This window comes from Agelaius tricolor, unplaced genomic scaffold, assembly GCF_023055355.1.
Source record: "Agelaius tricolor isolate 1412-34295 unplaced genomic scaffold, bAgeTri1.0.p SCAF_22, whole genome shotgun sequence".
Lineage (NCBI taxonomy): Eukaryota > Metazoa > Chordata > Aves > Passeriformes > Icteridae > Agelaius > Agelaius tricolor.
In genome coordinates, this window is record NW_027269282.1 from 879412 (window position 1) to 902721 (window position 23310).

Consider the following 23310-nt stretch of genomic DNA (forward strand, 5'->3'; position numbering starts at 1 on the left):
CAGACCAGGAAGAAAACCTGAAGCAGGGCTGCCCTCCTCACTGGGCCACCTTCACCTAAGGTCACGGAGTGCAGTGATGCCTGCCTGTGCCAAGGAAAGTTAAGCAGTTACCGGGAGGTGGCCACGGGCAAGCCGTGAATGCTGGAGAGGCAGGGAGGCCCCCATGCAAAGGTCATGCAGGTACAGCTCACCCAGAGTCCCTGCCGGTCCCGTCCAAAAGCCTGGGGACACATGCAGGGACACAGGGCAGGGGCCAAGGACCGTGCTGGGGGCTCCAGCTACTTCGGGGCAGGAGGTGGGGGTCACAGCAGAGGGCTGCCGCAGGGGCAAGGTGGGCAGCGGAGCAGGCTCTCGGCAAGGGTGCTGTGGCGGGGGGGCCGCCGGAGGGGCCAGCAGCGGCTCTGGCAGTGTGGGGTGAGTGCTGGTTCTCTTAGACAAGGAGGGAGCAACCCAGGCAGAGGGCTGGTGGGCGGCCGGCTCTCCCATGCGGGCCAGGGCAGGGGCCGGGGTCTCTGGGGGAGATGCAGGATGTCAGGATGGGCTGGGGCCAGGAGCGGGGCTGCCCCTCGGGTGGAGGAGGGGTGCCAAGGTGCAGCGGGGAGGGGTGGGCAGAGGGCTCCCCCTGGGCAGAAGAGGGGCCCGGCGCGGCCGGGCAGACCCTGGCGGGCCGGGGCGGAAGGGGCGGCTCTGTCCGGCCCTCCCGCACCTCCCGGAGCCACCCGCGCCGCGGGCTCGGTGCGGAGCCGTGCCCCGCTGGGGAGCTCCGCCTGCCGGGACGGGACCCTCGGGCCATCTGCCCCGCGTCCACCGGGTGCGTCCGCGGCACAACCGGGAGCGACCTCCGGCCCCTCCCGCCCCTGCCTCCGGCTGCGGTTCCCGGAGCTCCGGCGGCGGGGCGGGGGATGGAGCCACGCGGCGTGGGAAAGCTCCGCGGGGAGCGGGGATGGAGCCCAGCGGGCGCCCAGCCTTTGGGGGAAAATGCTGTCTGGGGACCCCTGAGGCTGTTCCCCGTTTGGGGGGACCGGGACGCGTGTGGAAAATGCCGGGTTTGCCGCAGTGCCCCATTTCGCAAGGTTTTTAGATGCAAAACCTGCTTCTGTGGCTACAGCTGGTTTGTGTTGAAACTCTGAACGGCTCCACGCACCCCATCCCGAAAGGATGCAGATGGTGTGGGGCGGAGCGGGCGGGACGGCTGCCCTCGGGATCACCCCGGGCCACCCAGCTCCTGGGCTGGGGCAGGAGGAAACCAGCACGGGCAGGGGAGCTTAGCGGAGAGGGAGGAGAGGGACTCTTCCCCATGCCTGCGTCGGGACAGGTCGGTGGTGACCCTGACCCCGGTATAGGGAGGCGGCCCGAAGCGGCCGAGTGCCAAGAGCCGTAAGGGGCAGGGTGGGGCGATCCCGGCATCGCCGCCTCCCCCGGCAAACAGCTTGTCAGCAATCACCGCTGAAACTTAAACCACAGACCTGGGCGCTGGCACGCTGCGGCCGGACCCTGCCGCAGCGGTGGGTGCAGAGAGGTGTCAGAGGACTGGGTGAGTGCTCTGAATCCGCTCCACCCCCACAGCCCCTGAGTCCCTCGTGGGCACCTCCTGCTTGGCTTCCCACCCCACTGCTGACAGGGGTGGGGATGGGTGCACCCATCCTTCCTCGGTGCTCTCCCGCAGGTCTGTGCTTCCGGGCAGGAGCGGGCAGGTGCCTGATTTTTTTCTCTCTGCATTTCCTGGTCGGAGGCAGGGCAGGCTGGGTGGTCCCGAGCTCCGACGACACCGACAGCTCCTCTCGGTGCCCAGGTGTCCACAGGAGCTGCTGCGATGGAGCTGGGGAACATCTGGAAGCCCACGTACGGCCCTGGCCTCGAGGCGCCGGGGAGCAGCACGCCGGGGCTGGTGGCGATGGCACACGGCTTCCTGCGGCTGGTGCAGCCCAACGCCCTGCCCACAGGTGGGTGCATGGCAGAGGGGGCTGGCAGGGCTGCAATGGCGGGGGTCATCGGGAATGGGATCCCAAGGATTGCCAGCTGTATCCTGCTCATGTCCCCTAACAACTGTGGGGTCATCTTAGCTGGGCCCCAGGACAGGTGTTAGAGGTAGTGCCACCTTGCAGAGTCCTGCCCCATCCTCCCTCCAGGTAACTTAATCATAGGCTCCCAAAAATGTGCAGAGCAAATCCCACTCTGCCTGCAGGCTGTTTGCCTGTCTTGCAGCCCTCTGTGTTTGCTGGCCACCAAGAGCAGAGTATCCTGGTGCCAGGGGCAGCACTGTGTGCTCTCCCTGTGCACTGCCCTGCTTGCCAGTGCTTGCTGTTCTCCTGTCGCTGTCACAGCTCTGTCCCGATGCAGCTGCAGGTTTGCACAGGTGATACCAGGACCCTGCAGCTGCTCCATATTCATGGGGGAAGTGCTGCCCACCTGGAGGGAAATGCCACTCTGGGTACTGCCATTGTGCATCCTCCTTCACTGGCTTTGACCCCTGCTCACCATGAACATGCTGGCAAAGGTGTGGCTGGCAGCACAGGTCCTGCTTTGTGGACCTGCGTCACACAGACACCAGGGTACAATCAATGTCCTCATGTGCTATCAAGGCTTGTAATGAGGGCATGTGGCACAGGGAGAGAGAGCCCTGGGAATGAAAGAGGCAGTGTGGCAGTTGGCCTTTGCCCCCAGTACTCACTCCTCACTGGCAGTGCCCTTGGGTTTCTCTGCAGGAGGGCAGCCCCAGGGCAGTGTCCCTTATGCCCACAGTGGTGAGGAGCTCCCTTGTTCTGTGAATTCCTGAGAGCCTGGGAGCTGGCAGAACTTTTCCTGGGTGCAAAAATGCTGCATGATGTGATGGCTGGGGAGGGGAGCTGCAAGGGAGAAAAATGCCATACTCAGAGCTGGTCTGAGCTGCAGGTGATGCCTTGGGCTGGGAGGGTTGAGCAGGGTCTGGGGCCCTCTTGGAGAGCTCCATAGGGCCCAGCACCTATTCACAGCCCTCTGTGCTTCTTGTCTCCCAGAGCTGATTAATTTTGAGCAGTCCCAGAGTGGGTTCAGCCAAGATAACATCAATGAGGTGAGCAGGCAGCTGGGGTGGGGAGCTGGCAGCCCCAGAGCATCGTGGACTGGGGGATGCTGGTGGGTGCTGCTCTGAGGCTGAGCCCTGGATGCTGGGTGGCAGCAAGGGGACATGTTCTGCTCCCTGGGGGACCCATTTTGTCTGTTTGGGTCTGGACAGGGTGCGCAGAGCTGAGGGACCTTTGGGGACACCAATGTTACGCTGCTTCTCATTCTTCCTATCCCAGCTGCTGCTCTATGAACGGGGTTTCCTGGTCTGCGTGGCCATTGGAGTCCTCCTCATCATCCTGGTGCCGCTGGTGGGATGCTGCTTCTGCTGCTGCCGCTGCTGCGGGAACTGCGGGGGCCGCATGTACCAGAAGCAGCGCCGGCGGATGCGCTGCCGGCGCCGGGCGCTCTGGGCCTCCGTCCTGCTGCTCTCCGCTTTCCTCCTGTGAGTGCGCGGGCCGGGAGGCTCCGGATGGAACCCAGGGGTGGCTGGAAATGCCGGCGCTTGGCGGCCGTGCCAGGAAACTGCCATTGTTCACGAGTAGATCGCGGCACGGCGGGACAAAGGAGAGGAAGCAGCGGCGGTGGGGAGCTGGCCCCGGGGGGCTGCGCACTGCAGACCGTGCAGCCCTTTCCCGACAGCCTCCCCACGGCTACCGGGCTCTGCCGTGCCTCAGTTCCCTGCGTCCCTCCTCTCTGGTCCCTCGGGGCAGGCCATGGGCTGGGATGCACTGGAAGCAGGAGTCACTGGTGTGCTCCAGACCCTGCAGGCTGGGGTTTTTTTGGGTGGATTTGGAGGGTGCTGGGGGGAGCATTGGGACTGACCTTGCCACCCGTCCCTTGCAGGGCTGGTGGTGTCTGTGCCCTCATCAGCAACACCCGCTTCTCCCAGGCTGTGAAGAGCACCTTCCCCAATGTGAACAACACTCTGGACAACATCCACACCTACCTGGCCTCCATCCCCCAGGCACGCATGGGCCCCTGCCACGTCTTGGGGGCGAGGGGCCGGGCGGGAGGAGCAGCCCAAATAGCCCCCTGGGGAAGGGCAGCAGAGAAAACTCCCCACCCTCACTGACACCACACCTCTGTCCCTACAGCAAGTTGATTTTGTCATCGACAAGAGCGATGTCCCACTGAACTATGCCAACCACAGCCTGCAGGGTGAGGGTGTGCGACGGGAGGGGCTGGAGCATCCCCAGGGCCCTGTGGGAGCTGCCCCAGGGCCGGGGGTACTTGGGCAGTGCGAGTGTTGTGTGGGTTTTCCTTTCTGCCCTGGGGGTGGTTGCTGACCCTGCAGGCCCCTGGGCTTGTTCTTATGGGGATGTCTAAAGGGTCTGGGTCTGGAGGCTCTCCCAAGCTCCAGCTCTGCTCCAGTTTCTGCTTTCCCCTATTCAGGCTCCTCTCTGGGAAGGGTGACGTGGGTGGTGGGAGAGTGAGGATATTCCCATTGCCCCCCACCTTGGGGGTGGGTGAGGGAGGGGTGCTGATGGTGTCAGTGTCTTCACCAGATTTCCTGCAAGCCCCAGGATCTTGCAGGGATCCTGTTTTTGACACCACCTCTCCCATCTCTGCAGACATTGGGCCCAAACTGGGCAATATGATCACCTCCCACATCAGGAGCAGCACGGATGGGGCTCTGGGATCTCTCCAGAGCCTCTTGCAAGGTACTGGCCCTATCCCTGGGAGACTGGCAAGGGACTCAGGGGGATTAAGACATAGGGTGGTTGCATGTTTGTGTAAGAATCCCATGGAGGTGGATCCCTTTGGCCTCCCAACTACACCCTGGGACAAGTGCCATGACTTTGGAGGTGCCCCTATGTTGCATTTTTTCATGGGTTCCCAAGGTTCAGCTGGATGAGAAGGAGTCCCTGCCACAGTGGCAGGATGAGGCCCTGAGCTCCCTGCTCTCTCCCCAGGGATGGAGACACTGAACGGCGCCTTTGCCAACATTGCCATCGGCCGCTCAGACCTCGAGGAGCTGCAGAGCAACTACAGCCAGGGGCTGGTCAGCCTGAGGGACAGGCTCAATGGCACCCTGCAGAAATGTGGCCCCCCCTGCAGCGGAGTGTCCCTGAAGGGGCTCACCTTCACTGCCAACTTCAGCACGGTGAGGGGGGGCAGGCTGTGGATGAGGGGCCCCCTGCCCCAGCCCCCACAGCTTCCTCACTCCAGGCTCTTCCCCACAGATCCCAGGTGTGGAGCAGCAGCTGGAGGCACTGCGTGAGGTCTCCAAGTCAAACATAAAGTCTGATTTAGAGGAGGTACGGGGTGTCTCCTTTGCCCAGGCACAAAGCTGGGTGCTCCTGCAGCTGCTGAGGCTGTGCTGACAGGCTGTGGGTTGGGAAGAGCTCTGTCAGGAGTTCAGTGTGTCACACGGAGGGAAGGGCTGGCCAGAGGTCTGCTTGCTGTCCCAGCCATCCCTGCACACTGCTAGGGTGGACTGGTACTGTGGGGAGCCTGGCTGTTGTGTGCTACTAGTATCTGGGTTCAAGGGGATGTGTTGCTCAGCCCTGGATTGCAGGCAGGGATGTGAGTTTCATGCTGTGCTTCCCTGGATGCAGGTTAACAAAACACTGGGCATGACCCCTGACAAGGTGCAAGAGCAGTCCCAAGAAGTGGTGGCAAGTAAGCAGGGCTTTGTGTGCTGGCTTCTCCCTCTTCGAGGATTCCCTCCTCCCTTCTCAAGCCATTCTTTCCTGGAGGCCTGCAGCCCTGGCTGTCCCCAGGGGCTATCATGCCAATGTCATCCTTGGCCATGACTGCCCCTTTCCTATCCTTCCTGAGTCCCCTCTGCCCTGCAGGACCTGGGCAGCAGCTCAGAATGTCAGCGTGTCCCCATGCCTTGCAGAGAGCCGGGACCAGCTGCTCCTCATCAGGCAGGAGATCAGGAACTTGCAGGGAAGGTTGCCACTCTGGGATGTGGAGCAGAAAGTGGGGGCCTTTGTGAACAATGCCACATCCATGCTGGAGAAGTACAGGGAGCCGATTGTGGCCTGGGACGGGCTCAGGTGGGCGAGGGGCTGGACTCCATTGTCTGGGGGGTTTTAAGGCTCTTCCCATTGCTGGAGGTGGGGCCTTGCTGGGTGGTGGGGTTGTGGGTGCAGGGTACTCAGAGCTGTGCCTTGCAGACACACATGCCCCTTCCCTACTGTGGTGTCTGGGACCTTTTTTCCTCCCCACGAAGGCAGCCAGTGGGCTGCAGGGTGCTGCTCAGGGTCCCAGGTTCTGCTGCCTGACTCCTGCCCTTTGTCTTGCCCCAGGTTGATCGTGTGTGCCCTCCTGTGCTGCACGGTGCTGCTGGTGGTCCTCTGCAACGTTTTTGGGCTGCTGCTGGGGCCCCTGGGGCTGAAGGAAGGTGTGCTGCCCACACAGCGCAGCAGCCTCTCCAATGCTGGCGGGAACTTCTTCATGGCGTGAGGCTCGTGTGGGAGCGGTGGGATGGGCTGCCAAGGACACGTGTGGGAGCGGTGGGATGGGTGGGCAGGGCTGCCCTGGGAACACTCGAGCTCCTAAATCATCACTTTACTGCAGCTTAATGGCCTGCCCCGGGGTGACTCCCCGTACAGGTGGTAAATTGGTCAATCGTGGTGCTGGTGAGGCATTTGAGGGGAGCCTGTTTGCCCTGTGATGGCAGCGAGGGCTGGCAGTGTGAGCGTGGGTCCTGCAGCTCTGCGGGGGAGCACTGGCTTGCAAAGCTGTGGGAAGCCATTCTGGAGCCCAAGCTCCAGGGCAGAGCCTGGTCATGCTCTGAGGTCTGAAGGCAGAACAGAGACAAGCTTGTGGGAAGGGTGGTGTTCCCACAACTGTGGGGTGTGCAGCCCCTGGGCTCTGCGAGCTGGGGGCAATGCCAGCATCAGTGCTGGGCTGCTGGTGGTGATGGCATTTCTGTCCCGGCAGAGGAGTTGGCTTCAGTTTCATCTTCTACTGGCTGCTCATGCTGCTGGTGATGATCATCTTCGTGCTGGGGGGGAACATTTACATGCTCTTCTGTGAGTCCTGGCGCAACCAGGAGCTCTTCCAGGTAAGCTTGTTGTGGGGAAACTGCCTGGAGATACTGCTTCCTAATGAGGGCTGCTGGTAGAGCAGAGGCAGCACTAGCCATTTAAGATGCTCTTCCAACGTGTCCTGTCCTGCACTATGTCTAGTTTCTCCATCTCTTTCCTTGCTCTTAGCTCCTGGACACCCCTGGCCAGATCCCTAACTTCAATCTCTCAGAGCTGCTGGGCCTGAAGGATGACATGACAAATTTCTCAGAGATATACAGGTGGGTCTGAGCCCTGACATTGTGTTCTTGGTGGGGGTAGAGCTGCTCAATGCCCTCAATAATCTCCAGGAGCAGGGCAGCTTGTCCTACCTTCCTAGGCTGTGGGTAGGCACTGATCACAGGGAAGGAGCAAGGTGCAACCTACCTGCACAGGTGAGGACATGCTCTTGAGAGAAGGTGGCCCTCACCTGCCCTGTTTTACACCCCATGCCCCCATCCTGCAGGCAGTGCCAGCAAGATGCTCCCCTGTGGCAAACTCTGCACTTGGACCAGAGCGTGTCCCTGGATGAGCTCTTGAATATCAGCCAGGTGAGTGTGGGGGTGCCAGGGTCTGGAGGGCAGGAATCCAGACCAAGGGCTGAGGGGACAGTGAGGGGCGAGCACATGTCCCATCATGGCCCCCTTTGCTCTGGCAGTATGCAGGAGACATCTCCACAGCTTTTGAGAAGATGGACATCACCCTAAGCCCCATCTCCCTGATCAACCAGAGCCAGACAGACCTGCTGCTGAGGGCCAGTCAGGCTGCACAGCCTTCCAACTTCACCCTCACCCTGGAGCAGGTGTGCTGGGTGTAGCCTGGTCTTGGGATCAGGGTGGGGGTTTGGATGTGGGTTGAGGAGGTCTATTGCACTCTCCTTTTTGCTGCTGTGAGAGTCCTCTGCCATCTGTGCAACCTGTTAGGGTAACAAGGCACATCCTCTGCCTAGAAGGCCCTGGCTCCACTCTGTCCCACAAAGAAGGGGTATAGCTCCCCTTGTGAACCCCATTCCTCATTCTCATGCCTCTGTCTCTGCCTTTTCCAGCTGGATCAGAATATGACCCAAGGAAGCCTCCTGGATCTGGCTGCAGAGTTGGAGCAGCTGGTAAAAAAAGTGGTGAGAGACCATGAGACCCCAGGGCCATAGCCACCCTGTCCCCAAAGCCACTGGTTACTGGGCTCCTCTGTGCCTGCCTGGGTGCTGAGGGGAGGCACAGAGCTGGGCACTGCTGACTGCAGCACTTCCAGGGCACAGACGTGAAGAAGGACCTGGAAAATAATGCTGGTGAACTGAGGGAGCTGGAAAAGGAGATGCAGGCGAGCTTCTCTGGGCCACTGGTGAGCGACGCTGGGGCACGTCCTGGGGAGGCTGGGCTGGGCTTCCCAAGAGCTCAGAGCCTGCTGGCACGGTCTGGGGTCCGCACCTCTGACCCCCCTTCTCTCTGTCCCCAGCAAAGTCTGAAGGAGAACATCCACTCAGTGCAGAGTGGGGCTGCCCAGCTGGAGGTAAGCTGCACAAGGGGAGTGCATGCCAGTCCCGGGCACCCTGCAAAGCACCCTCGAGGTCCTGCAGTGGAGGTGGTGGGGCTAACCTGCAGTCTGGGGGCTGCTGTGGCACTCTTCATGTGCTGCAGGGGCTGTTCATGGGGTAGAGGGAGGGAGGCCATGGACCCTGCCAGGCACAGGCTCCCTCCACCTGAGGTACCTGGCACTACCAGCGTGTCACTGCTGGGAACACCACAGCTCTGAGAGGATCTGCCCCAGGGAGTGCTGCTAGCAGGGCTGGTGAAGTGCAGAGGCCCCGCTTAGATCAAAGTGCTGAGAGCAGCTTTCACCTCAGGGACAGACAACAGCTGCGCTGGACAAAGCCAACAAAACCCAGGAGTTCCTGGAGAGGGAGATGCCAAACATCATCAAGAACGTGAGTGAGCTTGCCTTGCCCTGCTGTCAGGTCACACACCAGACCCCCTCACCAAGACCTCCCTCTATACAAGGAAGCCAAACCTTGTCTGGCTGCTCATCCTGCTTGCCTTCCCTGAGTGTCTCTTGCACCTCTGGGTGCCCCCTTCCCTTATGGCATCCCTGGCAAGGGACTGGGGTGGGGTGAAGCATTCAGCCCTGTTTCTGCTGGGCTGAGCTGGTCTGAGAGTCCTGATCCTGACATGGAAGGGACATGGGGCATGGAGGGGGCTGGTGGTGCAACATCTCTACTCTGTTCTTGCCCCTCCAGGAGACATTGGCCTTCCTGGAGCAGCTGTTGGATTTCTTTGAGACCTACATTTCATGGGCCAAGAGCAGGGTAAGCTGAGCCTTCCTCAGTGAGGTGCAGAGAAGGGGAGAATGAGCTGCAAGGCTTGGTGGATGCTGACATATGCTGTCCCCCCCATGTCCCCAGGTGACAGAAGATGTGGCACGTTGCAAGCCCATAGCTCAGTCCTTGGATAATGTGGAGGCCATTGGCTGTGACTATATCATGGACTCTGTGGTGAGTGGGGCAGTGGTGTGTAGAGTGACACACACATGTGGGGTGGCAGTGGGGTGCTCTTGTCCTCCTCATGCACAGGATAAGGGATGCAGGGAAGGATCAGGGATGCACAGGAAGCAGTGCTCAGCTTCTGCCCAGCAAAGTGCTGTGGCTAAGAACAAAGGCCAGGCTCTGAGGTGTGGGTGGTCATTGGGGAGCACTGGGAGCAGAAGAGATGCTCCCAGTCACTCTCTGGACCTAATGGCTCTTCCTGCACCCTATGCAGAATGCCTTCTGGTTCAGCCTGGGCTGGTGCACCTTGTTCCTGCTGCCCAGCATCATCCTGTCTGTCAGACTTGCCAAGTTTTACCGCCGCATGGATACTGCTGATGTGTACAGGTGAGCAGCAGCCCCACCCCCTGGGACCACACTGGGTCTGGGGTCCCCCTGCCACCTGCTCCTTCATGTCCTGTGGTAGCCTGTGGGGCTCATGCTAAAGCAATGTGGGCTGGGGAGAATCTGAGAGGTGACTTGGGGTCCTCAGCCTCTGAGGATGGGGATGTTCTGGAGCTTTTCTCTGCCTGCTCTGAGCCTCCTGGTAGGGAGGGCAGACAAAGGTGCATTCCCTTTGGAGGAAGGAGCCTGGCAGGGCTGCAGCCACAGCCTGGCTCGAGTCCATCACCTGACTCGCTGTGTTTGGCACCATTTTTGTGCTGGAGCACTGGCATGGGAGCCCATGGATGCTGTGCAGAATGCAGTGTGCTGTGTGGTTGGTGGCATTGCCACGAGGGTGCAGTGCTTGCTCACATGCCTGTGGCCACCAGTGTCCTGAGGCTGTCCCCCAGCCCTCTGGGCCACTCTGCCTGGCAGCTCCACCACCAGCACAGGCACTGACCCCTGGGGATAGTGAGCAGTTTCTAGTTGGATTTCTGACTCCTGAGGGCTACATTGTGGCCCTGTGGTGCAGCTGCTGTGCTGGGGGTTCCCCAGCTCCTGCCACCCCTCTGAGCTGGCTGGAGACATGGGCTCAGCTGCCCAGGAACCTCAGGGAGCTCAAGCTGAGGCATAGGGAGCTGGTGCTGCTGAGCGTGGGGCCCTGCTCTGCCTGCCTGGGGAAGGAGCCTCTAAGAGCCAGTGCTCTCTGATCAGATCAGACAGCCAGGATGGAGGGACCACAGCACCCTGAAGCCCATTTGCTCTCCTTTTGTGACCCATGGGACACCCTGTCCTACTGTGAGATGTTGTCCTGTCCCACAAGGCATCTTCTTGCCCCACTAACACTGTCCCCTCTTTTTTCCTCCCCTCTAGGAATGAAGACTTTGAGATGTAAGCTACTTACACTGCCAGGTCCCTTTGTGGGGTGGGGGGCAGCCCCTGTAGGTACAGGGGGGTCAGGGGTGTAGGTACAGAGGGAGGGGGTGGGGACCAGGGTGAGTGCAGACCAAGGAGTGTGCTGGTACCAGGGGATGGCTGTGAAGGTGGGACTTTTGTAGTGCACGCAGTTGTGGTGTCCCCTATCATCTTCCCACACTCCCAAGACTGGAGGTGCTGCTGGTCCCACTCTCCCAAGCTGGTGGGTTTGGAGAAGCTGTCTCCATACCCTATTTCCTGTGGGGCTAGGTGATGGGAGTGGGATGATATTTGACCATCCCAGTGCATCCTCAGCTATCCCTTACCCCCCTCTGTGGTTAGGGGTGACATATGTGACCTTGGTTTTGCAGGCCACCAACATTCAACTCCTACAAAATCCCCAGGCCTTCCACAAGGCATTAGTTCCCAACACCCACAGATGGAGGAGGAAATGGAGAGACTCCCCCCCACTTGAAAAATGTGACTATTTATTTTTGCAGGTAACCTGCCTCTTTCCAAGGCTGTAATTTTTGGTGTCAAACAATAAATGGTGTGTTTGTGTGCACTGTGGGATGTGACTCTGCTCCTCAGGTCTAGCAGTGATGGAAGTAAGCAGGGTTAGGGGCTGGAGGGTTCCCCACTGCTGGCGCAAGCTGAGGCTGTGCCTGGGACCACAGGGCTCTTTCTGGTGTTCCCAAGTGTGCTCTGCCCACAGCCATTCTATGGGTGGATACAGGATCACTGCTCAGTGTCACCAAGACTGGGTGATGTCCCCTCACTGGGCAGCCCTTTGCACCTCTGACTGGGTGCCAGGTCCCTCCCTGGGACAAGCCACACAAAGAGCCTCCTGTCTATGAAGTGCCACCCCAAGCTGTCCTCAGCACATAAGCCCTTCCCTCTGGCAACCCTAGCATGTATCATCTGTGGATTTCCAGTGAATTTATGGGGTGCCTGCAGCCCACACCTCCTTCTCTCTGCACCGGTGCCATGGGTACTTTCTATGCTCACCCCTGCACACACTGTGCTCTGCACAGATAAATCAAGGGTGATGTGGTCTGGAGCCTTGGGCTGAGTTCAGGTATTGCTTTGTGCTGCCCCTTGGAGCAAGCACAGGGCCCATCCCGAAAGCTGTGTCAGGCACAGGGGATATATGTGAGCAGCTTGACTCATTTCCTTTGTTGCAAAGTCCAAGTTTCTCTGGAGCAGAGTGAGAGGGCCAGGCCAGCTCCCCCTCCACTACGTGCATCTCTTACTGTTTTTTCCACTTTGCCTTAGGATCTAATTGCTAGTTTTTCCTTTGGGCTTTATCTGAGGCTGCACCGGCCTTACCTCCTGTCTCCCCCCAGCAGAATCTGACTACAAGAGAGAGCCCTGTGCTTGCCTGTAAGTCAGCTCAATGTGTCCTTCAGATTGCTTTGGCCCCTGCTTCCCCCAAGGATGCTCACCCTTCCTGGTTCTTGGTGTGAGATATCCAGCAACCCCTTGGAAAGCACTCAGCTCTGTTTTCTGCCCTGGACCCTCAGCCTCCAGAATTCTGTTTCCTGTTTGTGTGGGGCCCATACATGGAGGCTTCTGCCCCCAGGCCTCAGGCTGTCCCTACTGTGTCATGTTCCCACTTCCTCTTCCCTTGCTGTGCCTCGGGGATGCTGTGTCTTACACAGCACTGCTGCTGGCTTCACTTTCTGCTTGCTGGCTTTGTGGGCTTTGCTTCTTCCCTGCTCTGTTTTCTGCAGAGCCAGTGCTGGAAGGCAGGGAGCTTCACCCTCATTCACTGTGTCACTGTGGCTACCTGCATCCAAACCCAGCCCTGGCAATGAAGATATCCCCCCCAAATGACTGCACAGCCTTTGCCAAGGTGTGGGGCTTGCTCTCAGCAGCTCCCCATTCAGTGCAGCTCCAGGGCAGTGTTCCAATCTCTGGAGCCATGGCTCTAAGAGGTGCTGGGCTCCATCCATGACCTCCTCCCAAACAGCCCTGGGAGGGGGGTGACACCAGAGTCAGGCAAGGCCACCAGCTGCCTAGAGAGGAGGCAAGGACAGTTCTATATAGAATGCCCACAGTGGATGCCACCAGCTCTCTTCTCAGGCCCCACTCCCTCTGCACATGTGTGGCAGCTGCCAGAGTGAGAGGGAATCTCACAGCGCCCCATGGCCACAGCACAAGGACCCCCCAAGGAAGGTCTCATCAATTACCACCCAGTCTCTAGGGAACCATTGCAGCACTTCCTCTTAGTCAGGCCTTTTTCCACCACAGGGACTTTCCACAGCCAAGCCTTTCTCTGGGGGAGACCCTGCCACATCTTTACAGTGGTTTCACAAACAATAATCTCTCCAACGGCAGCTCTGACACTGTGCCTGGCAGCAGGATTTTGCTGGGCCAGCCAGGTGCTCTCTGTTGCTAGTTTTCCTAAAAAATAGAGAATTTGCAGCTCTTGAGAAAAAAATCTTCCCTTCCTCAACTCTGTTGGGCCCAGCCACAGCTGTGCATGGTCTGGATGGCCCTTCCCTGTGGCACACAGCTGCGGCCTGCCTGTGCAGACTCTGCCTCTGTGGCTTCATAGTGGTAAGCAGCTAAGTACCACAGAGGTAATGAGCTGCCTGGGCATGCTCTCTGAGCCCAGCTCTACCAGTTGTGAGCCATGCTGGGCAGCACCAGAGAGATGAGCCTGGCCACTTTTCACCAGAGGCAAAACAAGACTCCCCTCCTCCTAAGGGTGTGTACCCTCATAACATCCACCACCACCTCAGCAGTGCTTTAGGAACCTTTATTTTTAAAAGGAGTCTGTCTTCCACACTTAAGACCACTCTCAAGAGGATTAATGCAGGTCAATCTCCACAGCCCAACAAGGCACCAGACAGCTCCTTTACACCAGAGCCCAGAATGCAGGGGCAAAGCCACAGCGAGGGTCTCCCTCCTGGCGGAGGGGACCAGGCACGGGGCACCTGAGAGAGGCTTGAACCTGGATCTTCCTGCACAAACTGCTCTCAAGTTACATCGATTTTGCAAACAGAGGCACAATATGAGCCAGAAAACCCTGACAAAGCCCCTTTGTATGCAAAGGGCAAAGGTAGAGGAGATGGGAACAGAGGGCTTGGGTGTCCTGCAGCATAATCTAAGCTTCCACAAAGGAAAGGGAAAGGAAGGGCCAGCCCCAAGCTCTCGTAGCCTGCTGCAAGCTTCTCAGCTCAGCAGAGAGTTTGGGTACTGTCTGGGACAGAGAGATAAGGGAATTAGGCTGCTCTTTTCAGCTAAGTAGCTGCAATCAGTCACAGCTACAGGACTGATCCCAGAGGAGCTGTGGCGAGACAACGTGTGGAGTGCTGCAACTGGCAGTGTGTGTGCTGGGATCCCCAGTGCCATGGAGCTGTGCCACACTGGCCTTTAGCATCTGACTGAGCCCAAAGCAGCAGCACCCAGTGACCCAGCTGCAGGAAACATGCCGTTTCTCACAGGCAGAGCTTGGAGGTACCACCCAGCTCACTGAGCAGAGAATGGGGAGGAAAGACTGTGTACTGCCTACCACTCCACCACCAGTACCAGAGGATCAGGGAAGTAGAAGTGGAGCTAGAAAGGAGCCAAACAAACCGAAAACAAAGTGCTTTGGGCAGGGAGCAGTTCTGTAGTTTTGTAGTGCAGCCAGCGTTTTCATCTGCCAATGCACCTGGCATTTGCTCCTCCACTGGCACATACACAATTGCACTTGCTAGGAATAACCAGAAAGCCTGCCCTTCCTCAGAGATCCCCCAATCTCAGCCACCCAACAGGCTCTTCGAGATGCTGCAGGGATGCTTCAAAAAGGAGCAGGCTTCTGTACTGCCAACACAGGTAGGATTTCCCTTCCTTGTGCACCCAGGGCTTGGGATGAGGATGACATTGTCCTTCCCCCCTTCACACAGTGTCATCCTGTAGCAGTGCTGAGGGCGAGGAAGTCCTTGCCACAGATGGCTGAAGAATATCATCAGCCGCTGCTTTTGAGGGGATTTTGTGCTCTCGGGGTGGGGTGGGAGGGGGGAAGGTGCTGCTCTGCAGGGCATCTGAGTACATCTCGTCCTGGACACTGGGACGCTGCACAACCCTTTGCAGCAGCGGCTTAAGCAAGCCCACAGTCAGCTGGTTCCCCTCGCTGGAGAAGGGCACTGGGTCCTCCTGGGAATGAGGGAGGTGCTGCAGGACCGTGGTGAGGATGTCTGAGGTGGTGAGCTCAGCAGGGCACAGCGGCCACAGCCTGTCCAGGTAAGGGTCCAGCTCCCGGTGCTGGGCAAACTCAGCCAGCAGTGTGATGAATATCTCCTTGTTAAGCAAGGGGCTGAGTTTGGAGAACTTCTCTGCCACCTCCACCACCCGCTGCCACTGCTTCAGATGGATGAGAAGGTGCAGAGCTTGCAGAACAGCCTTAGGTCTCTTGCTGCAGAGCAGCAGTTCCAGCTCCATCTCCTCATCTGCCTCGCCGTGTTTGTTCTTTCGGGCCAGCACTCCCAGTGCTCTCTTGTACAGTGGCACCCGGCCCTCTGGGCCCTCCTTGCTGCCGTATGACCAAGAGCTGCTAACGTACTGCTGGGTCAGCTCCACAAAGCTGGGCAGCCACTGGGGTTTGAACCTCAGGAAGGAGGCACAAATGAGCTCAAAGAGTGGGACCATCCCATTCTGACCCACCTCCTCCAGCTGCGGCTGACACAGGACCTTCTTCCAAACTTCTGGGGTGGCCCTGGCTACCAAGAGGCCATCCCCATTGTGCTGCAGCTGCAGGCAGCTCCTTGTGGCCTTCCAGGCAGCCTTGGGGAAGGAGGCAAAAACAGAGTTCAGATAGGCCAAGTTGTCTTTGTCCATGTCAGACTGCAGAATGCGGCTGACCTCCTGCTCCACCAGCTCCTTGCAGTAGCTTTCCACCTCACTCTCTGGGGCACACACCACGCAAGTCTTGAGGAGCTCCAGGCTCATGTAGCTCTGCAGCTCCAGGCTCACTGTGCTCAACAGCTTGGCGTAAGAGTCTTGTAGGCTTCGGGCTGGCTTCTGCTTCTGGTGGAGGCTGTGCTGCAGGATGGCAGCGAGGACCACAGGAGCCTGGAACGTACCACCTTTCTTCAACTTCTCCACCGTCAGCTTGGAGCTGCTGAGGCTCCTCCTCTGATAATATCTGCAGGCCTCCTCAAACACCATCTCCACCAGGCATGGCTCAGGCCTGCTGTTGTCCTCAGGTTTGGAAAAGCTAAAGCTGTAGATGCCACTCTGACTGAGGAGCTGGATACTGTCCTCCTCTCCCTGGGACTCCAGGAAATGCACTTCTTTCATGCTCAGGACTTCCTTTTCTACAAGCCTTCCACTGTTCTGGTCGACAAGGTACAGTACTCCAGCCAGCACACAGGCCAGGATGCTGCCAAAAGTCTTCAGCTGGACAGGACTCCCTTGGGCCAGAGGGCCACCCTCCAGGTCAAAGATATGCCTCTGTGTCCCATCTGGCTCCACGATACTCACAGAACCCTTTGTGCTCACCAGCAGCAGACCCCCGCTGTTGGACACAGTGGAGGTGTGAATGTCCAGAGGGGCAAAACCTGAGAGAAGACCCACAGAACCCAGCAGGAGCTTCTTGAAGTCTGACTCACTGCTGGAGCGCAGCACCTTGCTGTGGATGAAGCCTGCAGAGGGGGCTGTGATGGTGAACTCTGCCTTCTCTGGATGCCAGATGAGGAGGAATTTGGAAGTGGTGGCAAAGCCGGCAGCAGCAGGCACTAGGAAGACATGCTGGGGAGAGGCCAGGACCTGGTACTCGGGGCTGTTGTGCAGGACTATCCTCGCAGTGCCCAGCCGCACGCCTTGCTCCCCCAGCTCCAGAGCACGGGCACAGACACAGAACCTGAAGGCGCACTTGCTCACGTCCGAGTGAGCGCCCAGCGGCGGCCTCTCCTCACACCACACCAGGCTGGCTCCCTGGCTGCACACGGACACCACTCGTGCCCGGGCACCCTGGCACAGCTCCAGCGTCTGCAGCAGCTGCCAGCCCACGGCCACCACAAAGTGCCACACCTCGGTCCGGCCGTGTTCCCACACCACGGCCAGCACCCACGAGTCCGGTACCATAGGGCTCTGCAGGAAGAGCAGTCCCACAGGGGCTGGCTGGGGCGGCTGCCAGCTCCTCTCCAGGTCGGCTCCAGCGATGCTGTGGCGCTGGAAGGCCACCACCCGCGGCAGGGCGGGCGGCCGGCTCTTCTGCAGGAGCAGGACATGCTGCCCGTCGGGGCTGGACTGGACGTGGCTGGGCTCTTCTCCGCGGCACAGCAACTCCCGCAGCCAGTGGCCTCGGCTGAAGTCACTCAAGTCGGAGACCTGCCGCAGCTTCATCCTGTCAGCGACAGCGTGCAGCAGGGCGAGCTGGGGCCCGGAGCCACAGCCAGCACTCAGTTCCCTCCCGGAGCCCCGCCACACCCTGCTCCCGGCACCGTGCTCCCTCGGCTCTCTAGGAGGCCCCCACGGACACCTCGGGCACCTTCCCCCCGCGGCGAGCCGGTTCCGCGGCAGCGACTGCCAGGGACCGGCCGCGCCCGGAGCTCTCCGCACACCCAGCGCCGCCCGGGAGAACTCCGCGCTGCCCCGGGCACACGCCAGGTCCCCCTCCCGCCGGGACCCACCTGCCGCGGCGGCAACTGACGGGCCGGGCCCGGGCCCGGGCCAGTGGCAGCTCCGCTCAGCGCTGCGCAGTCACGGGGCCGCGGGTTTCCGGGCGGAGCCGCTCCGCGCCGCCACGGGCCGGCCCGCTCCTACTTCCGCCGCCGGTACGGAGCGGGCTGCGGGGCCGCGTCCCGAGGGCGACCCGCGGGTGCCCGCGGACAGCGGGGCCATTTATTACCGGCGTGCGTGTGTACGTGCGTGTGTCAGTGCCCGCGGGGCGAGCGGAGCTCCAGCCGGCCCGGGGAGGAGCCTCCCCCGCCCGCCCCGCCTGCGGGAGCCGCGGCCGCGCGGGGAACCGGCGGGCGCACGCGCGGCGCCTGCGCGGTGTGCGGGGAGCGGCTGCCCGCAGGTGAGTGCGGGAGCGGCGGGGGGGACACGGGACCCCGCCCGCGGGGCCGGGCGCCCCCCGCTGCCCCTCCGGCACCGGGGGCGCCGCCGCACAGGGGGCTCCGCGGGGCGGGTGCGCTCCCCGCCGCGAGGGGCCTCGCCGGGTACCGGCACCTCATTCCAGGGCCGCTCCCTGCCCACCCCGGTTAGCTGCGGGAGCGGCCGCACGCAGCCCGTGCAGCGGGAGGCGCTTCTCATGGCCCGCCGGTAACGGCGCGGTGCCCCGGTGCGTGCCCCCGGTGCCGGCCTCGAGGAGGCCTCGGGGCCTGCCGCAGCCCAGCCCTTCGGTGTTCGTGGGCCGCACCGTCCCCGGCTGCCTGCCGGTGGTTGGGGCTCGAGATAACTCCTAGGGAAAGAACGAACATTCGCTGATCATTCCGGTTGTGTGGTTTACCTCACCCTTCTCCGAACACTTGTGCGGGCAAAGCAAAGGGGAATAGCAATAGGGGCAAAGCAGTGGGAGCTTGCAGTGTTTATTGTGCTGAAGGCAGAAGCACTTGCTGCACGAGCAAGCTGCGGCCTGGGTCAAACCCTGTTGCGTATGTCACTGTAGCAAAGTTTGTTCATCAGCAGAGACTGTAATCCGAATGTATGGTGAGAGCCAATTAGGGGGAGCGGGTGGGTGGAATATGCAAAGCAATGAGATAATTAGAGTCATTGCGTTAGGTGGTGGCTGTAGTTCACCAGCTGTTTGAGCTCTAGTAGGAAATGTGACAAAAATGTAGGAGAGGAATTTCAAGGGGAGGAAAGGACAACAGTTTGGCTTTCCAGTGATAATAGGCTGATCCACTGTGTCATTTATAGCATTTCTGGTGTGTGCAAAGAGATACTGTGGGCAGGGTACATACAGTGTAAAAAAGTTAAACAGTTATTAACTAGCATGCACAAAAGGAACAGTGAGGCTTTAATGGGCTGCTGGGCTAAGCATTCATCTGCTCCCTCCCCCAGCTAACACACCAGGCAGCCATGCAGACATCCCTTAGGAGGGGAAGGGTCAGCCTCTGCTGCTCAGAGTTGCTGTATTCTGGCTCCCTTTTTTTTTTTTTTTGAACTTGCACCTTTTCATGTTTGCATTTTAACTCCTGAGTACTTGAGACTTGAGTACTTGTGCTGCTGATGGTCTGTATCTCAAAAATGCTACCCACTCTGCAGCTCTACCTTTCTTATCTTGGCATGACTGTACTGTGCAGCTTCTTAGAACATAGCAGCTACCTCAGAAGTCAGAGCCGAGGTCATGCAGCTGCACTGTATTCAGCATGGGCCTTGGATCCACACCACCAGCTGAAGCCATGGGAAAAGGGCAGGGGAAGGTTACAGGGAGAGTGTTTTTCTTCAGAAGGAAGGCATTTGAAAAAATCTGCAGGTGACATGAGCTTTTAGGTGGGAGTGTAAAGGCAATGCAGAATATTTCATGATAAACTATGTGGGATGGATTCTAAAGAGCTTGAAAAGTGAAAACCCAAAGTCATTTTCTGACATGAGAGCGCTGGTCATGGTAGCCAGGAACACAGAGAGAAAGTGTGGTGAAATGAAAAAAATTACCTTGTATGAAAATGGTGTGAACAGATGCTGGTGGAAGCATGCAGCGCTTGTCTGGATGGACTTGACAGGAAGAAGTGTAGCTAGTTGGTGGTGTGAAGTTGATGCATTGGGTGTTATTTTAACTGGACATATAGAAATTAATGCAGTTATGCACGAAGTGTTAATTGTAGCTCAAATGTTACTCTTTTATATCATTGCTAAAGAGGTGCAATGGGAGAGGTAGCATGTGGTTGTATTAGCGTTGGGAAGCTAATTTTCTAATTTTTTGAGAGGTAAAAAATAGGTCAGAAATGGTGTAACTAGATTGTACTATGTAGAAGCACATAGACTGCTCTGAGTGGGATGGAAGGAATTTCTAGTACAATATATATATATATATATACACTGTGGCTGTGTTGGAGGTTGTTGCTTTGTACTGCGGAAAAAATAGGATCTCTATGGGTTTTTTGTCATCAGCACACCTTCAGAATATGTTTCTCATTGTGTACTGCCTGAAGGCACCTGGAAATTCTGCAGCATGGCTCCAAAACTGGTATGCTGTGTTACTGTTTCCCTTGTTGGTGGGTTGAGCACCTTACAGTTGTAGAGGAAAGCACAGTTTGAGCAGTTTTTATTCCAATGGCCAATATACAAATGAAATTATAAACAATGGATCAAATATATAAGCAGTGTGGATGTACTTGCACAATCTGTAACTGCCAATGCAAGAGTTTGTGGAGAATAAGCTGCAAAAGGACTTATGGCAGAAATTTGGCCATGGTGGTTTCTAAAGCATTGAAAAAAGCCCTATGTGTTCTTGATCTGTTTGTTTTCAATAGTGGTCTGCTGGGCTGCTGATGGGAAGTCCTGAGGTTTTTAACAGAGGAGCTGGGTGCAGGCACTCCCTGTGCACTGGGATTCATAAATTCTTGTGCTGGGTGCAGGTTGTGTGTTGCTTCCAACGATGGATGGGCTCTGGGACCTGTGTTGTACCTGCCTGTTGTTCAGGTCCAGTATTCACTCTGCACATTCATCACATGGATGAAGTGCAAGTTTTTCCTGGTACTTCACTGAAGTATGAGTGCTTAGCTTGTAGCACATTGCTTTAGAAGCTGTGAGTTAACTTTTACACAGCGGTTTATCCCCTCCTCTTGCATGATGGAGGCAGTTTTTGAACAACTTTCCTCTAATCCTGAGTGATGTACCTGCAGAGCACCTTGAAAGGCAAAGTATGCACACTGAGTCCCAGGTGCATACACTCAAGGAGGGAGGAGGCAATTGCTGCCTTTGAAATGTTTGAACAGGTGAGTCCAATCTCAGTAGCTCTGGCAAGTCAAGCAAGGGACCTTGGATTCGAAAAGCAGAAGTATCTTAGTTCTTATTCAGAGTCTTTATAAAATTGATTGAGGTTCAGGGCTTTGACATTAACAAACTAATCACATCATTTGCACAGCCTTTTCCGGGTAGTGAATAAATGGTTTGCCAAGTAAGTCTTATGTGAAAATACAATTTTGCATCATCTGTATTCTTTTTGTCTAACCAAGAAGTGTTGCAGTATATTTTGTGAGGGGTCCACACTGGAAAAAATACACTTATTCATGTTTGGTTGTATGTGGGGGTTGTGTATGTGCATTTATAATCATGAAAACTTTCAGGTTTGTTAGCCAAGGCAATTGAATACAAAATGCTGTGCTTGATGGGCTGCATGCAAGATTACACAAGTTACAAGTTTTGCATCCTGATGTCATTATGGTGTAGATGTGCATTAGTGTTATCCTCTTGACAGTATTTTTGCTGTTAAAAGACAGTCTATGGAATACTAATAAGTCTGTACAGGAGCTGAGTGACAGTGTGAAGCATTGTGTAGCAGTTCTCAGTGTGCACAAGTCTGAGTAAATCTCAGACTCAAAATACCAGGTTCATTTTCCCTGTGGCTACTCTAACAAAAAGCTAACAGAGCTGTGTTCATCGGAATGTCGTATGTTTGGTTGGAATCTCTGTTACGAGTCCTGGAGTGAAACAGAAAGGAGGTGCATGGTTGGATGTGCTCATCTCTTCCTGACTGGATCAGCTGATCCTGGGGTTGATGAGAGATAAAGCAAGAGTCTGCCTGAACTTGTGTCTTTTATCTTCCTGCCTTTGAGCTGCCAAGACTCGTGCTCTGTCAACTTGTCTTTTAGTTCCAGACGAAGCATCTTGGATCTTCTGCTGCGCAGCAAAGTGTTTGTTGTTCTAAAAATCCCCATGCGCGTGCTTCTCGTGGCCCTGAGGGGCAGTTCTCCTGTGCAGTCAGTGAATACAGCAGGATTCACTTAGCAGCATGTGTTAATGGGAATGACCTATTGACAGAATAAATTATCCATTTGAACCTAAAATGTGGAAAATGCACTGATGTCTTTTAAATGTGGTGTTTAAAGGAAAATTGTTAATTATCATCAGTGTTGTTGTTTTCATAAGCTGTCAGGGCATCACGATAATTTGACACCTCTGCAACTTATTTATAAATGTTTTGTGCATTTAACTGTTGTTTTCTGCAGCTGAGTAGAAGGTCTCCATTAGCAAAATGCAGTTTTCTGTTTGTCTTTATGACATCTAGAAAATGTAATTGCATAAAGTGAAAAGAAAAAACCATTTGTATGACCTGATCATCATAGGTCACGAAACAAACACAACCTAATAAAGCATTGGCATGAGAAGCATGGTTAACATTTCTCTCCTTGCTCCTCCATATGCTCATTTGTAGAATAGCAAATTATAAACAAGAACATTATTTAATCCTTGCCTCTGGCAGTTGTCTTTGTATGTGCTCTGTGCAGCTTTGATTGAGAGAATGTGAATCCTAAGACCCATTTTGACAGAGACTAGAATTTTCACATGATCATGTGATCCTTCTGGTCCTCACCCTTTGTATCTTGATATATTTCAATTTTTCTGTCTTTCTGGAAATGGAGGAGAAGGGTTAAAATGCAGCTCTGGAAATCCAGGGACTAAGCAGAGCTTATTGATCCCCTCCCATTCATGTACACATTTGATGTGAGAATGCTGACCTAGAAGCACTGAGAGTTAGTTTATTAGTTTTGACATTGGGATTCGTTAGCTGTAATTCAATTAGAAGCACACTGATGGATGTGTTTGTATGCTGGGGCTGGCAGCTGTTTAAGGTTCAGAAACTTACAGTTCTAGTAGGAAAATTGTTTTGTGCAATCTTACCCAAGATTTGTATTCCTAGGCTAAAAGTGACATCACTCTTGATTTGGTTTTTAATAGATTTCTCAGTGTTTCCAGTTGTGTTTCTAATTAGAATAATGTCTTATTTCCCTTGACAGTTTAAAAATAATGCAAAGTCTTTAAAAGTGAACCTATCAAGATGATTGAATAATGTTTTCTTTTTTGTTTGTTAGTTGGAAGCTTCTTCCATCTTAGTTTGATACATAGACCTACTAGGCTACGGGAATAATTTTGGTTTTGACAGAAGGTTATGGTGCAGTTGTTGCTAAGCTTTCTTCAGGGTGTCTTAGGGCTCTTTCCATCTCACCCCAGCCCATAACCAGCCAGCTGGTTCCCTTCCTAGTGGGAAGACAACACCTCTCTCCTTATGTAAATGTTAGCTTTTCAGGTGTGAGATCTGCTGCTCTCTGTCCTTTCCCATCCTGGCAAAGCTCCTTCCCTTTGCACCTGGGGCAGGGTCTTTTGCAGCAGAATTGTTTTTCCAGGCCTGAAAATGTTTTTCTGCCCCTTAGAACCAATATTTATGGCTAAAGGGATGGATGTTTGAGTAACTGTCTCTGGAAGCCTGAGAGTTCTAGTTGAGAACAGAGTTGTAAGTCAGCTAAAAATTGCCTGCAGTGGAAAGAATGTAGG

At 56.4% G+C, this 23310-nt stretch overlaps 3 protein-coding genes across 7 annotated transcripts in view; 2 read left to right on the forward strand and 1 right to left on the reverse strand.

The window, feature by feature from the left end:
- Window positions 1–672: 672 nt before the first annotated feature.
- LOC139599156 (prominin-1-A-like) lies at window positions 673–11443 on the forward strand. Of its 4 annotated transcripts, none has more exons than XM_071446211.1 (25): window positions 673–811; window positions 1737–1943; window positions 2997–3052; window positions 3282–3487; window positions 3889–4009; window positions 4140–4203; window positions 4617–4706; window positions 4959–5149; window positions 5229–5303; window positions 5604–5667; window positions 5891–6050; window positions 6303–6455; window positions 6940–7063; window positions 7215–7306; window positions 7531–7615; window positions 7723–7866; window positions 8110–8181; window positions 8313–8402; window positions 8517–8570; window positions 8905–8985; window positions 9295–9363; window positions 9460–9549; window positions 9815–9927; window positions 10837–10854; window positions 11250–11443. In XM_071446211.1, the coding sequence occupies exons 2-25, from the start codon at window positions 1814–1816 to the stop codon at window positions 11299–11301; spliced, it is 2394 nt and encodes a 797-aa protein (XP_071302312.1). In that variant the 5' UTR covers window positions 673–811; window positions 1737–1813; the 3' UTR covers window positions 11302–11443. The 4 variants fall into 4 exon arrangements, with proteins under 4 accessions (XP_071302312.1, XP_071302313.1, XP_071302311.1 ...); XM_071446210.1 differs by lacking the exon at window positions 673–811 and adding an exon at window positions 1337–1534; XM_071446209.1 differs by lacking the exon at window positions 673–811 and adding an exon at window positions 1413–1534 and having other exon boundaries at window positions 1733–1943.
- Window positions 11444–13628: 2185 nt separating this feature from the next.
- On the reverse strand, window positions 13629–17639 carry HPS6 (HPS6 biogenesis of lysosomal organelles complex 2 subunit 3). 2 transcript variants are annotated; one of them, XM_071446207.1, is made up of 2 exons: window positions 17502–17639; window positions 13629–17215 (listed from the first exon to the last, which is right to left on the reverse strand). In XM_071446207.1, exon 2 carries the CDS (start codon window positions 17212–17214, stop codon window positions 14767–14769), a length of 2448 nt encoding a protein of 815 aa, XP_071302308.1. In that variant the 5' UTR covers window position 17215; window positions 17502–17639; the 3' UTR covers window positions 13629–14766. The 2 variants fall into 2 exon arrangements, with proteins under 2 accessions (XP_071302308.1, XP_071302309.1); XM_071446208.1 differs by having other exon boundaries at window positions 13629–17244; window positions 17502–17623.
- Window positions 17640–17756: 117 nt separating this feature from the next.
- The window catches only part of ARMH3 (armadillo like helical domain containing 3), a 123441-nt gene continuing 117887 nt past the window's right edge, over window positions 17757–23310 (forward strand). Inside the window, exon 1 of the mRNA XM_071446213.1 lies at window positions 17757–17890. The gene's annotated coding sequence lies outside the window, so the exon portion shown is untranslated. The remainder of the gene's footprint in view (window positions 17891–23310) is intronic.

Coding starts and splice junctions, on each gene's coding strand:
- LOC139599156 (XM_071446211.1), top strand. CDS start 1,814: ATGGAGCTGGGGAACATCTGGAAGCCCACGTACGGCCCTGGCCTCGAG. Junction 5,668..5,890: donor GTCCCAAGAAGTGGTGGCAA/GTAAGCAGGGCT, acceptor CATGCCTTGCAG/AGAGCCGGGACCAGCTGCTC. Junction 8,571..8,904: donor GTGGGGCTGCCCAGCTGGAG/GTAAGCTGCACA, acceptor CTTTCACCTCAG/GGACAGACAACAGCTGCGCT.
- HPS6 (XM_071446207.1), bottom strand. CDS start 17,214: ATGAAGCTGCGGCAGGTCTCCGACTTGAGTGACTTCAGCCGAGGCCAC.